Below are 16,420 nucleotides of genomic sequence, written 5' to 3'. Positions count from 1 at the left end.
GTCTCCCGATAAAAATGGTACCTCACTTGTGTGGATAGACCTAGCGCCCGTGACAGGAAATGCCCCAAAACACTATCTGGACACATCAAAATTATCAAATGCAAAACTACCTGTTTTTGTTGGGGGGCACCTGCGTTTTTGGTCCTGGACTCAGCAGCCATCTAGGGAAAGCTACCAAACCCAGACATTTCTGAAAACTAGACACCCAAGGGAGTCCAGGGAGGTGTGACTTGTGTGGATCCCCCAATGTTTTCTTACCCATAATCCTCAGCAAACCTCAAATTTAGCTAAAAAAAAAAATCTCACTTTTTCCCACATTTCTGTGTGGGATCACCACACCAGGACAAATTTCCTACCACCCAACGTTCCCCTCAGTCTCCCGGTAAAAATGATACCTCACTTGTTAAGGTGGGCCAAGTGCTTGTGACAGGGAAGAGCCAAAAACTTGTTGAAATTGAGGGGGAACCAAAGCGGGTCCAAAAGGGCAGTTTGAAAAAAACATTTTTATTCTGACAAGTGCAGCAGCATTTTTATCGGTATAGATGAGACAATGCTGGATGATAGGAATTTTGTGGATTCCTGTAGATTCAGGAAGGTTCCATCACAAAAATGTGGGAAAAGTGTGTGATTTCCAGCAAAGTTGGAGGTTTGCTGGGCATTGTGGGTAAGAAAATGGTACGGGGTGCATGTGAAGCACACCACCCTGGAATCACCCAGATGTTTAATTTTCAGATGTGTCTAGGTCTTGTGGATTTTGCTACATGGCAGCGTCCCAAAGTCCATAAAGTATAGCCCTCACCATTCCAAGTGGGATGATTTTGAGAGTTAGGCAAGCTCTCATGGCCCAGATGTAAAACCAACACCCCAAATAATCAAGTGTCTTCTTGCTTGCCGTGGGATAAGATGTTTTGGTGTGCGGGGTGAGCTGAAAAACTGTTACCCCCTTCATTTGGGGTGGGGGCATAACCAGGCCCATACGGGTTGGTAGCTACCACCCCACTATACATACATACATACATATATATATATATATATATATATATATATATATTTTTTTTTTTTATTCCATGGCATCTAGTAGACTTTCTGCCATTCGGGGTGTGGATCAGGGGTAATTGCCCCATCTGCCCACTGGTGGGCAGAACAACTTTGGCCCCATTTATTTGAGGTGGGGGTATGGCCATACCCCCTCCATCTTATTTTGGAGAAAAAAAATCTTCCCTGGTCTCTGGTGGGCTTCTGGCCCATTTGGGGGCAGATGGGCCTTCCAAAGGTAGGCCAATCTACCCCCAAGGGGGGCAGATATGGCCAACAGTTATGTGCCCCCCATGGGGAGCGACCCTTACCCAAGGGGCTGCTCCCCAAAAAAACATACACACACACCAATCCCTGGTGCCTAAGTGGTTTCTGCCCCAATAGAAATGGGCAGATCTGCCCCCAAGGGGAGCAGAAATGGCCTAAAATAAATTAGCCTCCCAGAGGAGCGAGCCTTGCCTAAGGGGTCGCTCCCCTTGCATGAAATTGACGCAACAAAATAAAGATTCCTGGTGTCTAGTGGTTTCTGCCACCCTTGGGGGCAGATTGGCCTAACAAAAAGTGGCCGATCTGAATGGGGGCAGAAATGGTCTAGATACAAATTGCCCCCCAGGGGAACGACCCTTGTCTAAGTGGTTGCTCCCCATATATAAAAATCAAAAGTAAACATAAACAAAAATATATCCCTGGTGTCTAGGGGTTTCTGCCCCCCCCCTGGGGGCAGGTCAGCCTAATTATAATAGGCCCATAATAGGGGGCCGAAAAGGCCTAAAAATATTTTGCCCCCCCTTGGGTGCGGCCCTTGCCCAAGGGGCTGCTGCCGCTCCTCTTATGCGCAAGTATAAAAAATAAAAAAATCCCTGGTGTCTAGTGGTTTCTGCCCCTAAAAATAGGCCGATCTGCCCCCAAGTGGGGCAGAAATGGCCTAAATACAATGTGCCCTTCAGGGGAGCGACCCTTGTCTAAGAGGTCGCACCCCACCTATAAAAAACGAAGAAACAAAAAAAAAGATCCTTGGCGCCTAGAGGTTTCTGCCCCCTCCCCAGGGCAGATGGGCATAATAACAATAGTCTGATCTGCCTCCGGGGGGGGGGGGGGGCAGAAAAGGCCTTCAAAAAAGTTGCCCCCCTGGGGAGTGACCCTTGCCCAAGGGGTCGCTCACCTGATGCCAATTTCCATGTTGTAAAAAATCCCTGGTGTCTATTGGGCATTTCAGCATCCAGATCGCTTCACGATCTAGCTTCTAAAGCGTTCTGAGAGACTTCAAAGGGAAGGAAATTCCGTTCCTTCCCTTTGAAGCCTCTCAGGCCCAGACGTCATCAGATGTTACTGGGGGGTGGGGGATGAAGGGGAAGAGCTTCCCCTTCCATCCCTGCCCTGGGGGGGTGGGAGGGAAGCCCATGGAGGGAGCGCTCCCTTTGAGCTCATGTGCCAGAACGTAATGGTTACGTCCTTTGCACAGGAGCACTGTGCCGGTGGACGTAACCATTACGTCCCCAGCACAGAACGGGTTAAATTCTTCAAGAACAGATGTTTGCAGCATGCTTGTCGACTCCCTGGGCTCCATCCAAACAAGCACTAGAGGCAAATGTTCTCATTAGAAGGATGACTCTTGTCTTTTTCGCAATATTGTGCTCATTAAATATAGATCCTGTACTTTACCCCACCTCTATCAGGCTTTCAAAATGCTGTTATTCACCTAATGTGTGAACCCAGCACTGAAAAGCAAAGCTTGTTATCTACTGCTGTGGCATAATGCTCAATCCTGGTGTATACTATCAAAAATATTGTTCACAATAGTGAGCAGGATTGGAACCCTTGTACAGCACAAAATATTAGAGGATGGTGTTTCTCACTTCAGGCTTCTCAATGGCATTGTAGATGACTTGTGCTTTGCTCTCATTTTTAATTTCATGTCAGTCAATCTGTTGGTGAAAAACATCCAAGTATTTATTGTTATCCATGTATAACTGTATATATTCACAGTGATATTTAATCTGTAATGCAGCTTTGTTTATGATATCTTCCTGGATTCAGCCCCTAAGAGAGAATTCCCACAAGATTCCATGTACCTAAATGAGATGGAGGTGAATATACACTGGTGGTAGGGTCTGAGGGATTTTGATCTTGCCCACCTGTGGATGACGTCAGGCAGCCATTTTTGACTGAGACAGAGTGTGCGCTGTTCCTTGTGATGATTGTTAAAAAAAAAAAAAAACCTTCCCAAAAGGGGCTTATAACTCACCTATTATTAACATTGGTTGGCTTAATTGTCAATCTTATTTTCTTCCTTTTTGACGGTGTCAGAACTCCTTTCAGAGGGCCACGTGGCACGCAGTGGATACTGGGCCCAACTGGGGTGGTTGAGGCCTTTTACTCCTGATGTTGTGGGGCCCGAATTACTATGGATCCCAGGCTATTGGGCAAAGTACCCCTTCTGCACTCGACTGTCTGTGGTAGCTGTGTTTGTGCAGAGAAGGATCCCCCAGTTAGCGGGTAGATACCGGTGATCATAACTCCCAACTCAAAAGACACACAGTATAAACAATAAACCAATGTCCAAGCAATACTTGTTTTTATACAGGGAGTGCAGAATTATTAGGCAAGTTGTATTTTTGAGGATTAATTTTATTATTGAACAACAACCATGTTCTCAATGAAACCAAAAAACTCATGAATATCAAAGCTGAATATTTTTGGAAGTAGTTTTTAGTTTGTTTTTAGTTTTAGCTATGTTAGGGGGATATCTGTGTGTGCAGGTGACTATTACTGTGCATAATTATTAGGCAACTCAACAAAAAATATATATATACCCATTTCAATTATTTATTATTACCAGTGAAACCAATATAACATCTCAACATTCACAAATATACATTTCTGACATTCCAAAACAAAACAAAAAAAAATCAGTGACCAATATAGCCACCTTTCTTTGCAAGGACACTCAAAAGCCTGCCATCCATGGATTCTGTCAGTGTTTTGATCTGTTCACCATCAACATTGCGTGCAGCAGCAACCACAGCCTCCCAGACACTGTTCAGAGAGGTGTACTGTTTTCCCTCCTTGTAAATCTCACATTTGATGATGGACCACAGGTTCTCAATGGGGTTCAGATCAGGTGAACAAGGAGGCCATGTCATTAGATTTCCTTCTTTTATACCCTTTCTTGCCAGCCACGCTGTGGAGTACTTGGACGCGTGTGATGGAGCATTGTCCTGCATGAAAATCATGTTTTTCTTGAAGGATGCAGACTTCTTCCTGTACCACTGCTTGAAGAAGGTGTCTTCCAGGAACTGGCAGTAGGACTGGGAGTTGAGCTTGACTCCATCCTCAACCCGAAAAGGCCCCACAAGCTCATCTTTGATGATACCAGCCCAAACCAGTATTCCACCTCCACCTTGCTGGCGTCTGAGTCGGACTGGAGCTCTCTGCCCTTTACCAATCCAGCCACGGGCCCATCCATCTGGCCCATCAAGACTCACTCTCATTTCATCAGTCCATAAAACCTTAGAAAAATCAGTCTTGAGATATTTCTTGGCCCAGTCTTGACGTTTCAGCTTGTGTGTCTTGTTCAGTGGTGGTCGTCTTTCAGCCTTTCTTACCTTGGCCATGTCTCTGAGTATTGCACACCTTGTGCTTTTGGGCACTCCAGTGATGTTGCAGCTCTGAAATATGGCCAAACTGGTGGCAAGTGGCATCGTGGCAGCTGCACGCTTGACTTTTCTCAGTTCATGGTCAGTTATTTTGCGCCTTGGTTTTTCCACACGCTTCTTGCGACCCTGTTGACTATTTTGAATGAAACGCTTGATTGTTCGATGATCACGCTTCAGAAGCTTTGCAATTTTAAGAGTGCTGCATCCCTCTGCAAGATATCTCACTATTTTTGACTTTTCTGAGCCTGTCAAGTCCTTCTTTTGACCCATTTTGCCAAAGGAAAGGAAGTTGCCTAATAATTATGCACACCTGATATAGGGTGTTGATGTCATTAGACCACACCCTTTCTCATTACAGAGATGCACATCACCTAATATGCTTAATTGGTAGTAGGCTTTCGAGCCTATACAGCTTGGAGTAAGACAACATGCATAAAGAGGATGATGTGGTCAAAATACTCATTTGCCTAATAATTCTGCACTCCCTGTATAAACAAACAAAGTATTTTATTTCTAACTCTACACATGCGAAGGTATACTACATTCAGTAACAGCAACACAGTGCCCTTTCAGGTCCGGTCTCTAGTAGTCGTCAGGTGCATCCCTGTCCTGCTATCATTCTAATAATGTGTTTGGGTTATTCCCTGTTCACTGGTGGCCACATCCAGGGAATGCTTACTGTTAGGCCATACTAAAGGGTTCCCCTTTGATTCTTCAGGATTTTAGTCAAAGGTGCTTATTGTGCCACAGTACGGTTAGCAGCAAGTCCCCCGTGACAACCCAGCCCAGTCCTTATGTTACCCATTCTAGCAGCACAGATGAACTTGGTGGTGCAGCAGGTGCTCCTCGGAGCAAGCACCCACAAGTTCTGCTGTGTACGGAGTAGCCAGGCTGCTCTTGGTCGATGCTGCAGCACCTAGTAGCCCAGGCTCCCACTCCAGAGAGACACTGCTGAAGTCTTTGTCTGTTGTTGGAACAGCTCCCAGCATGCAAAGACGCTGTAAGTTGGCTGTACCCAGCATGGTGAGTGGGTGGGGGGGTTGAGGAGTCCTTTCTTTGCTCCCGACTGGAGCCTAATGAGGGTTCAACGCCATCCATGCTGTCTTTGGCAGTCCTCCGATCAGTCAGGCGCATTTCTCAGTGTGGGCAGTGGTGGCTAGTGACTGAAAGCAGTGGTGGGGCACAAATACAAGACGGAATTGCACCTTGTGAGAGAGCCTCACTACCCACGTATTTCCATTCACCTACTCACCCACTGCCTTTGGTCACCTACCCATTTACTCATCCACATTGTCATCCACTGCCATTCACACAACTCTTACACACAGATACCCACATTTTCTCAGCCACTCTGTCAAGCCCTGCAAACACATTCAGACAAACACACATTGCCTCACCCATCCAGTATCCAGCAGTTTCAGTGATAAAAGGTACACGTTTATTTGAGCTGCAGATTACATGTTTAATATGACATATCACATCATTAGTCTGCAGAAGAAATAAAACAATAACTAGCCATGATAAATTACTGGAACCATTACTGCCTTTGAGAGATGAAATCACCTACAGAGGCATTGAAAGGAGAGGAGAACAGATTTTTTTTCTTATTGCCTGTAAAAAAGATAGAGCTCCAACTTACTTGTGTGCAGGGTTGTCTTTGGCATATTTATGACTTGAGGTCTTCAGGTCACACTCCTGTCTCCTAGAGAGCCCTGGATGGAGTTATTTATTCCATTTCTCTGCCACAGACTGCTTTTAATGCAGGAAAAGGGGATTTTCTTTGCACAATGCCACATTATTTTAATAAAATGTGACCTCTGGTACGTAGACCCTTCTGATCACACCCCACCATTTGAGTAAATAGGAAAGGGTGGAGAATAATATCGGAGTGACATGACGTTTTCAGAAACCCGGGATGAACAAAAAACGCTCCAGGGTGTTTACTGTCAGGGCTTCTGGTTGAGGAGGAGATAAGCCAGGGACGTCACTGCGTTCTGAGAAAACGTAAGGGCTTTGCGTGGGCAAGCCCTGTCAGCCCTACTGTGCAGCTTTCAGCCACATACTGACGCAGGCACAGTGGGGCTTTTCAAAGTGCACAACTTTCACTCGGAAAATGTTGTGCAGAAAATGTTTTACTTTCATCATGTAATTAAATATATGCTTCACTAGAGAGGCCAGAAAAGGCTAGGGGCGCAGCCCCTTAGCCCTTAAACACCAGCCGCCCCTGAGTGTGGGTGCAGCCTGCCGAACATAGCCTGAATCTTGCCGTTGGATAATGACCCAAATCCTTTGGGAGTTGGTACAGGCAGACCCTCCAGGTATATGGTGCCGGTGCTGTACTTGGTGACGCAGAGGCGCCGACCTTCATGGTGCAAACACCCATGCTGAGACAGTCACAGGTCCCAGCCTTTCAGTGGCCCCCTCTGACATATGAGGCCACTGCAGTGCAATGATACAGGTTTGCCCAGGCCTACAGGGCCTTGCCTCTTGCCTCAGTCTCCAGCTACCTTCTCCTGGCATACAGGGATTATAGAGTCGACATTGCACACGTGCAATGAGCCTGTAGAATCACAGCCTCATACCTCATTCAGGGCTCCCGCTGGACCTTACTCCCTCCTATGCTCTCTTCTTCCTCTCACGTCAAATTGGTCTTGGCAAGCAGGAAGATCCTAGGGCTTCAGGCTGCAAGGCAAGTGTTTGTGGTGTCTTGTGTGAGGTCCCTCATCCAGCAAGGAGACTGTCAGGCCTATGCCCCCAGTCCTGTTCACAGGCAGAAGTCTTGCAGAACTTCTCCTTCTCATACGATATGACTGGATTTGGTCTAACAGAGTGACCTAATTTTTTCTGGTCCCTGTTTCAACATGTGCAGATGTATCAGTTGAGTGACTACATCCTTACAAGATCCTATGAATAGTTTGGGGTTGAAATGTCAATCCAGTTGCACTGATAATTCGGTTGGACTCATTCTCTCCCTTGATTTTAGTTTGACAGTCATCTCACAACCATTGGGTTTTGTGCAGTGTCTTGTGTGCTGTATGTTGTAAATATGACCACTTTATGAGCACTGTGTTGTCTGCCTTTTATTCACTTTATCACCTTGTGTTGTTTTGCACTTGGATTAATGTATTACACTTGTAACAGAAACAAAGATTCAATTTCTTTTATACAATTCTGGTGGAACAGAAATGCATTTCTAGTATTTCTTTGGATTCCTCTAAAGTTTAGATGAGGTTTTCTGATGTTGTAAATGAGTCCCACAAGACTTTTGTTTGGAATACACCCGTTTCTTTTACAAGCAGCTTGGTAGATAACAAGGTTTGTGGTCTCATACTCCACTTCTTATAGTCCAGTGTCAGATACCAAAATGTAATTTAGTGTCTAAGTCTTTGAAGTTTTATGTTGGGATTCTGCTTTTCTTTAAGTAGAACCTTCTCCTTTTCTTTCCTCTTGACAGACTGTCTGTCACAGCAGGCAAGACTCCGCAGAGGATTGTCCCATAACACATATCATGGGAGTGACCAGGGTTAACTCCTGGATGTCAGCCATAGTGATATGTGCATCAAAAGCTTAATCCCAGGTTCCTAGACCTACTCTTTAGGTTTCCCTTATCAGCCCAATCTCCCTTCCTGATATTGCCTAGGTCCCTTCCTTGTGATCTGTTTCTGAATCAAAGAGCAGTTTTTGGAAGTGTAAAGGGAGTCTCTTTGTTTTTCCCTCCAATATGTGTCCCACCCAGCTCACAGGAATGCAGCAATACACAAATCTATATGGTGGGATTCTTCTCCTACTAATGCCTTCACCAGGAAGGCCTGGGCACCTGAAAATTGACCCAACAGTCCTCCATGTAATGTACCATTGTAGGCACACATACTCAGTGTACGTCATTGTCATTTTTATTGTTTTAGTTAACAAAAACCATATCTGATAGAGATTTCTGGTTGCAGATTCTTTACCTTAGAATTTCTCCCAGGTGTCAGTCTGGATCTCGAAATTTTTCTCGAACCGTACCCCTGTGCACCGTCAGATGGTGTTGGTCAGCTCTGCATCTGTTGTTTACGTTGTGGGCGCCAGACATGATGTTGCAGGTCCTATATAGGCATACCCCGACTTGCTGACGTCAGTTCTTTTCTTTCCACCCCAGACAGTGCTGATCCAAAGAAGAGCTACCCTTCAGTCACTTTTTGACTGGCCTTTTTTGTCTTTTGGTTGAGATTTTTTGAGTGTCTGCACTCCTGGTGCATCCAGGATGTCTTCACGTAAGACTGGGTTCATGCTCTTCGGATTCTGACATCGGTCGATGTCCGTGACGGATTCGCACCTTGTGTGCTTGTGGTGTCTGGAGCGCAACCACGACCCAATGTTATGCTCAGAATGCCAGGTCATGAATCTAAAAGCTTTGAGGGTGTGGTTCCTATAGCTCCTGGGACCCGGCACTCTTTTCCACATCTCTCCCGATCTTGGTTGAGAGGAAGGTCCCGAAAACGGTCACAGAGCCCCATTAGTTGTCGTCCCTCCCAAAGTCCTCAGGACAGCCAGGTAAGGCGAGGCACAAGAAGAAGTCGAAGAACCACTTTACCCCGTTCGTCGGCCGATGAGGGGAAGGGAGCATCATCGTTCTAGGCCTCCGTCCTCGGAGCCTGCGTCTGGGTCCGCTCCGCACCTCCAGAGTTTCCGGGAGCCAGAGCGACCCCTGCCCAACTTAAAGAGTTTTATGAGGCCATGCGCCTCATCTTTGGGCGTTCAGACTCCGCAGGAGCGCCTTTGGGCCCCACAGGTTCAGCAGGGGCCTCTTAGGCTCCACGTCAGTGGCTTTGGTCCCGGCTCCAGGGGGCATTCATAGATCCGTTCCCTGATCTGAACCCACATTGGTCCTACCACCTCAACCTTTGCTGACGCCGGTTCTGATGTTAATGCGCTCGACGACACTCATGCCCCTGGGTAGCATCGACCCCCATCCTTATTGCCAACTCGACACAGACTTCGGTAGGTGCCTTCCCCCTATGTCTGATCCTGACCCTTATTCATATGGGTGGAGGTACGGTGAGGGATGGGATGGTTCACTGGACCCTGTAGAATCCCAGATCCTAGATCCTGTGGACTGGCGATGGACCTGGCTGATGCCAATGGTCTAGACACTTATCCTGACCCTGGCATGCTTTCTCTCCCTGCCGTGGCTATGGAGGAGGGAGCATCCTATTCAGTGGTGGTGTGGAGAGCAGTCGAGGTCCTGGCCCTCGAACTAACTTCGGTGGCAGTCAGGACTAACCTCCTGTCAGATGTGCTTCAGCCTGGGGCTTCATCCTCTGAACCCTTTTTGCCCTTGAATGAAGCCCTTACAGATGCCCTGCTGTGTACCTGATCCAAACCCATCACAAGGGCTCTTGTGAACAGGACAATCACCTGCTGCAACATCCCACCCCACCCGAGAACTTAGTTATCTAGGCCTCTATGTCCCAGGGTGCATTCCCTTCCACACACCCCAGATAGGGAATCCAAGAGGCTGGACCAAATTGGGAAGATGTTTTCTTCCTCCAGCCTGGCGTTGCGGTCCATGAACACCCCATGCCTTTTGGGCCATTATACCCAAACTCTATGGGACACAGTTGCGCAAGTGCAGCCACAGGTCCCGAAGGAGGCCTGGCCATTCTCTCCCAGGCTGTTGCTGACGGGAGAGACTCAGTGAAGTTCACAATCAGATGTGGGCTAGACACAGCAATCACTGGGCAGAGAAGTTGTATTGATGGTGGCCTTGAGGTGCCACACCTGGCTGAGTATGTCTGGCTTTTCGAGGGATGTCCAATCTACCCTTATGTACATGCCCTTTGAGGGCACCCGTCTCTTCGGAGGTAAAGCAGACTCAGCGCGCGAGCGCTTGAAGGATTCTCATGCTATGGCCAGGTCCTTGGGCCTCGCAGCTGCCCCTCGCCCCCTTCCGTCTTCTTTTTGCCCACCAGCCACGGTGTCACACATGCTGCCCAACCTCTGCATGGCTGGGTATGTGGGATTCGCCGTCCTCATGCTTCAGTGAGCTCGCGGTCTAGCCAGTCCACCGCCAGGCCCCACCTCTTTGCAGATACCTCCAAACCTTCCTAGTCTGACAATTCCCCACCACAGACTAGAGGTAGCATTCACCATCACCTTCTAAGCTGGCAGTCCATCACGTCAGACAGGTGGGTTTTGCAGATAGACCGAAGAGGCTACATACACCCTCCCCTTTGAGATTACCCCTCCATCCATGCAACTAGCCTACGATTGATTGATGGAGGATCACTTAGGATTTCTCTGCGATGACTCTCTTGGCCAAGGGAGCCATAGAGAGGGCCCCTGTGCCAGAAGTAGGTTGTGGTTGTTATTCATGCTACTTTCTGGTACCCCAAAATGATAGGGGCCTCTGCCCAGTCCTAGACCTTCAGTCCTTCAATCTCTTCCTCAAAAACTAGAAGTTTAAAATGCTCACTCCAGCTCAGGTCTTATCTTCCCTGGACCCAGGAGATTGGATGGTAGCGGTGAACTTGCAGGACGCTTATTTTCCTATCCACATCCTGCAGGCCCATAGGCGTTACTTTTGATTCACGGTGGGCTATGAGTATTTTCAGTTCACTGTGCTCCCCTTTGGCCTTACCAGTGCCCCTTGGGTGTTCACCAAGGTGAAGGCGGTGGTCGCAGCTCATCTGTGCAGGTTAGGGGTTTCACTCTTCCCCTACCCCTATGACTGGCTGTTGGGTGTGGGCTCTTCCCATGCTGTCGTCTCCAACCTTCAGAATACGGCGGACCACCTGCATTCACTGTGGGTCACTATAAAAGTGCCAAGTTACACCTGACTCCCTCTCAGGCTGTCCCTTTCATCTGAGCTGTTCTGGACACAGTGCAGTTTCTGGTTTATCCTCCTGAGCGGTGAGTGCAAGTATTCGGCTATAATGCCAACGTATCAGTCTCTATCCAGGATTTCAGAGAGAATGACTGAGGCTGCTGAGCCTCCTGGCCTCCTGCATTCTGTTGGTGAATCATGCTAGATCTTTTATGAGAGCTCTGCAGTGGGACCTGAAGCTCCAGTGGGATCAGCATCAGGGGAATCTCTCTGGCATGAATATTGTCCAACCAGAGCAGTAAGCCAAATACTCAAACCGCACCTCCCCCTTGTCCCAAATATTACATTATGTCTTGCTTCCAAACCAGGCACCCACTGCTCCCAGAGTGCAAACAATAATGGTCCAATATTTGTGAACTGCAATTGGAGCGGCACCGACAACTTTCATATAGGAAGTACACATCCAAATGTGTTGCTCCAATGGGATCTTTTATTCTCTTCAGTAGAATTGACAACAGCCAACGCGTTTCGTTCACCACCTGTGAACTTCCTCAGGGCATCACTATTTTTGTGTGCGCAGAAGGTTGAGGTTTCCATTTACACCACCTGCAAGTTCTCAACCGCATATATTCCCTTGTATTATTTCTTCGGTCAAAGTCTATTAAGTCCAGTTCGAATCAAATAACAGCCATAATAGGCCACTCTGTAGCACTGCTTCCTTTCCAGACACTTAGACAAATGCCATGATGCTGAACTGGAATTAATATACTTTGTCAGTACCCCTCCAGTTGCAATTCACAAATCTCTCTGGCATGGACTAGATCTCGGAGGGAACTGCACAATATCTGCAGTGGTGGCTAACAAACTGTAATTTGATCAGAGGCAGATCTCTTACCCTTCCCCAACCAGATCTGACAGTCCTGGAATGGGTCGGCTACCTGGGAGAGACAGCGATCGGAGGCATTTGGTCTCCGGTGGGGTCCGGACTCCACAATAATCTTTTGGAGCTTTGGGTGATCAGACTGGCATTGAAAGCATTTCTTCCCTCTCAAATGGAAAGTAGTGCAGGTGTTCATGGACAACACCACTGCCATGAGGTACTTCAACAAGCAGGGCAGTGTGGGCTGTGGACCCTTTGTCAGGAGTCTCTTCCCCTCAGGACATGGCTGGAACATCAGGGCATTTCCCTGGTGGTTCAACACATGGTGGGCTTTCTGAACGCCAGAGCAGACAAACTCAGTCAACAATGCCTGGTCGATCATGAATGGCGTCTCCATCCGGAGTTGGTGCAAGGTCTCTTTCAGAATAGGTAGAGCCTTGGTTAGATCTGTTTGCCTCTGTAGAGAACGTGCAGTGTCAGCAGTTTTGCGTGTTGAAGTTTCCAAGACGGCACTCACTTACAAAGCTTTTCGTCGTGAGTGGAGCTCAAGCCTCGTGTACATCTTTCTGCCCACACCAGTTCTGCCCAGAGTTCTCATAAAGATCAAGAATGACTGGGCCCAAGTAATCCTTGTGGTTCCGGGCTGGGCATGAAGATTTTGGTATCCCGACCTATTGAGCACGGCCATGGATCCTCTGATCAGACTGCCCCTTTGGGAGGATCTTCTGTTGCAGGAGCAGGGTATGGTCTCCACCCGAACCTGTCCAGTCTCCGCCTTCTTATGTGGAAATTGAGGTGAAGCAGTTGACAGCTTTTGACTTTCTGTCAGCCTAATCCCCTGCACTCTCCTAAGCCGTACCCACCACTGGCGTGCCCTCCCGCTCCTAGTCTTACAGAGAGCTGATTTAGTCCTGTGGTCCTTGGCTCCTTATATCTTTGCGTCTTCATGGCCTTATGACCTTTATGGCCCCTGCCTCCCTATTCTTGGGGCACAGGACAGAACCAGGCAAGGAAAAGTGAAGAAAAGAGTCTTTGGCATCGGAGGCGTTTTCTTAAGCACAGCAGGGAATCACCTGGCTCAGTGCTGCCCATCTAAACTGCGATTGCCACCAGTGGCCGGGCCCCCTGGCGCTCACTGTCTACCTGCCGTCTTCCTAGAGTCTTGGCTACGGTGAGTGGTGTACGGTAATGATAAGCAGTTTCACAGGAGGATCAGTCGGCAGCTCCTGTGCTACTTGCTGTTCGCTCGCTCCGATAGCTCCACCTCCCATGTTCTTGACGTCCACAGTCAGCCAAGTCTTCCAATCTGTTTCCAGCCCCACTCACAGCACATGTACTCAGTGTATGTTCACAGCACACTTACAGTTCAGCTCTAGTACCTCCATGCATTGTACCCTTACTTGTCCATACATTTAGCACACACAGTCTACGTGCACTCTTCAGCAGTGAACCTTTCCTATATTTACCTAGGGTGTGCGATTTACAAACACATACTTCCAGCACACACTTCCCATGTGCGTTTTGCACAACACTTTGCCCCTCATGTATTGTACTTCACGTAAGCACACATACACCCAGCAGATGCTCTCCTTGTGCACACACTGCACAGCACTATATCATTCTTGTAATGTATTCTTCACACATCTACATACATGCAGTACATCCACTAACCACACATGCACTGAACAGTACAGCTTTATCCTTATACTGTACCCTCTCCCAGGCTCACACATCCAGCAGAGTCACTACACCTGTGCTACACAGCACTTCACATCTCTTTTTAGGTCAAGGGTGAGTTAAGCACACAACCGGAGAACTTTTAAAAGGGTGAGTGAACCTGTAGGCCTCACTCCAGGGATACAAGGAGTAAAGGTTCTGTTCACTAATACTGATCACTACACAGTATGCTGCCACCACTGCGCTCTTGCTGCTTAACTCCTTGTGAAGGCGGTTGAGTTTCAACAGGATTAGGGTATTGCTTGGACCCCTCACGTGGTCCAGCAAGACTGCAGACTACGAGACAGGCCTATGTCATGGCGCACATGCATCATCTGTGTTCACCAATGGCAAAAAATTAGCAATAAGGTCCAGACAAAAGTGCAGTTATTACATAGCAGGGATACACGTTTTGAACCATGCAAAGGACTTTTCCGTCCCAACAATTGAGGAGCATGTGTCCGAACCTGTCTGCTTCACTTTTTCTGTGTTTTTGTTTTCTTGGATCTAGTAGTGATTGATTTCTTGATTAGTGTTCTTCCGAGATGCTTGTGCTCGAAATGTGGTACTTTTTTTTTTTTTTTTGCTTTCAAGACCACTTGAAACCTTCACAGTTAAAGCTCCCACTTCCCCGTGTTTTTAAGAGCTGAAACCACACACCTGGCAATAATTGGTGGCATGGGATCAATTTCATAACATACATTTTGCTTGTCTGATGCTTTTTTTAGATGAAGAAGCTGTAAACATACTCCCTTCGTTTTCTGTACCTGTTGCCGCTGTGTCACATTTTGTTATTTGTTGGTTATCTCTTTTATAATTTGAAGGATGTTTTATTTTTTATCATTAAACACTGATTTCAAAAGGTTTGTGTTTCACCTTTACGTGTACCCTTCCCTTAAACCTAAAATCACCCTCACTTCCCTTTACCTACCCCTAAACCCTAAATTCCCTATAAGCTCACTTTACATCCACCCACCCCTGAACCCTAAATTCACCCTTACCTCAATTTACCTCTGCTTTACCACTACCCACAGCTGAAACCCTCGTGTGACCCTCCCCTGACCCCTCAAGTCACCCTCACTTCCCTTTATCTCTACCCACCCCTGAACTGTCACCTCACCCTCACCTTACTGGTTTGTATATCCAGGAATTGCAGCCCAGCCGAGCTTTCCATGACATAATTCTGTATTACAGTCATAGCGACAGCCAATTGAACTATGAGGCACTGGAGTATCAGATTATGCAACGCTTAACATCGTTCATCAGTATTACATCAATTCATACACTTATTCGTGGACACATACCTTGCAACACATTTTCATATGCGGTTGTTTTTTAGATTATTAATGACATGTCTTTGTTGCTGTTTTCGTAAATCGATTAAAGGGGTGGAATGGAACGCGTCATTTAATTAATTATGTAAAATAATAAGTCTATAAATGCAGAGAGCGTGTTCTTCTGGTTGTGTGACCAATCTGTCTCCTTTCGTCACCTCCCATCAGCATTCCCCTTGCCATTTCACACGGCCTGGAAAATATTTTGGGGTGCAACCGTTTTTCGACCCTCAGTTTTGCCCACTACATCCACTACTCTTTTCCCGGCTGTAGGAACCCGCCATGTATTAATATTGAATAATTGGATAGCAACAAACCTTTCTTCATATCTGTCTCACGTTTCCTTTGAAGCTACTGCCGCCATTTTGTTATTTCAGTTAAAAAAATAGTTGCCATGGTCGCTCTCGAGTAAAGCTGTTTTTTTTTAACAGGTTATTCTTTAACAGAAGATGGGAAAACATCATTTTGGGAAAAAGAGCTGCTGAGTCTTTTTTGTTTTTTCTCCATGCCACACATTGGATATCTTTACACAATTGGGAAGCAGCCGGCTTTGATTTCCACCTACCAGTATCCAGAGCGGTCCCAGCAGGCCGTTCTTTCTCCACAGTTCCTGCACGTCATTACGAGGTGAGCTGTGTTCTCTTTATCATTTCCATATCTGCATGGACACAGCTATAATCAGTGCCACTATCAGCCATTCCTGGTATTTCTGCCACTTTGCATTCTGGGACTTGTAGTTTACTAGTTTAATCATCATCAGAGTAAATCCTGTTAGATTGAACTGCCTGGAGCCGTTACACAGGACACAAGGAACTTGGCAGTTCTGCCTTTAATTGCCTATATAGTGGAATGCTCTCATTTACATTCCTGAAGCCAGACACTGTCACAAGGTTTCACCAAGTCAATGTTTTCTTTGTTCAGCAGAGCAAATTCCCCGCAGACATGTGACTTCATCTCTCTTCCATTTCCTCTCTCCATCGGCAGGCTCAAT

General features: G+C 47.0%; 1 protein-coding gene across 2 annotated transcripts in view; it reads left to right on the top strand.

Moving 5' to 3' along the window:
• HPS3 (HPS3 biogenesis of lysosomal organelles complex 2 subunit 1) overlaps positions 1 to 16,420 on the top strand; it is a 219,599-nt gene that overhangs the window by 94,212 nt on the left and 108,967 nt on the right. For both annotated transcript variants that reach the window (XM_069213380.1, XM_069213381.1), the window contains exon 5: positions 15,861 to 16,056. In XM_069213380.1, coding sequence (XP_069069481.1) covers positions 15,861 to 16,056 — 196 coding nt within the window. The remainder of the gene's footprint in view (positions 1 to 15,860; positions 16,057 to 16,420) is intronic.

The sequence above is a fragment of the Pleurodeles waltl genome, chromosome 11 (genome assembly GCF_031143425.1).
Source record: "Pleurodeles waltl isolate 20211129_DDA chromosome 11, aPleWal1.hap1.20221129, whole genome shotgun sequence".
Taxonomy (NCBI): domain Eukaryota; kingdom Metazoa; phylum Chordata; class Amphibia; order Caudata; family Salamandridae; genus Pleurodeles; species Pleurodeles waltl.
Note: the sequence above shows the minus strand (reverse complement) of the source record. Positions and strands in the feature narration are given on the sequence as shown.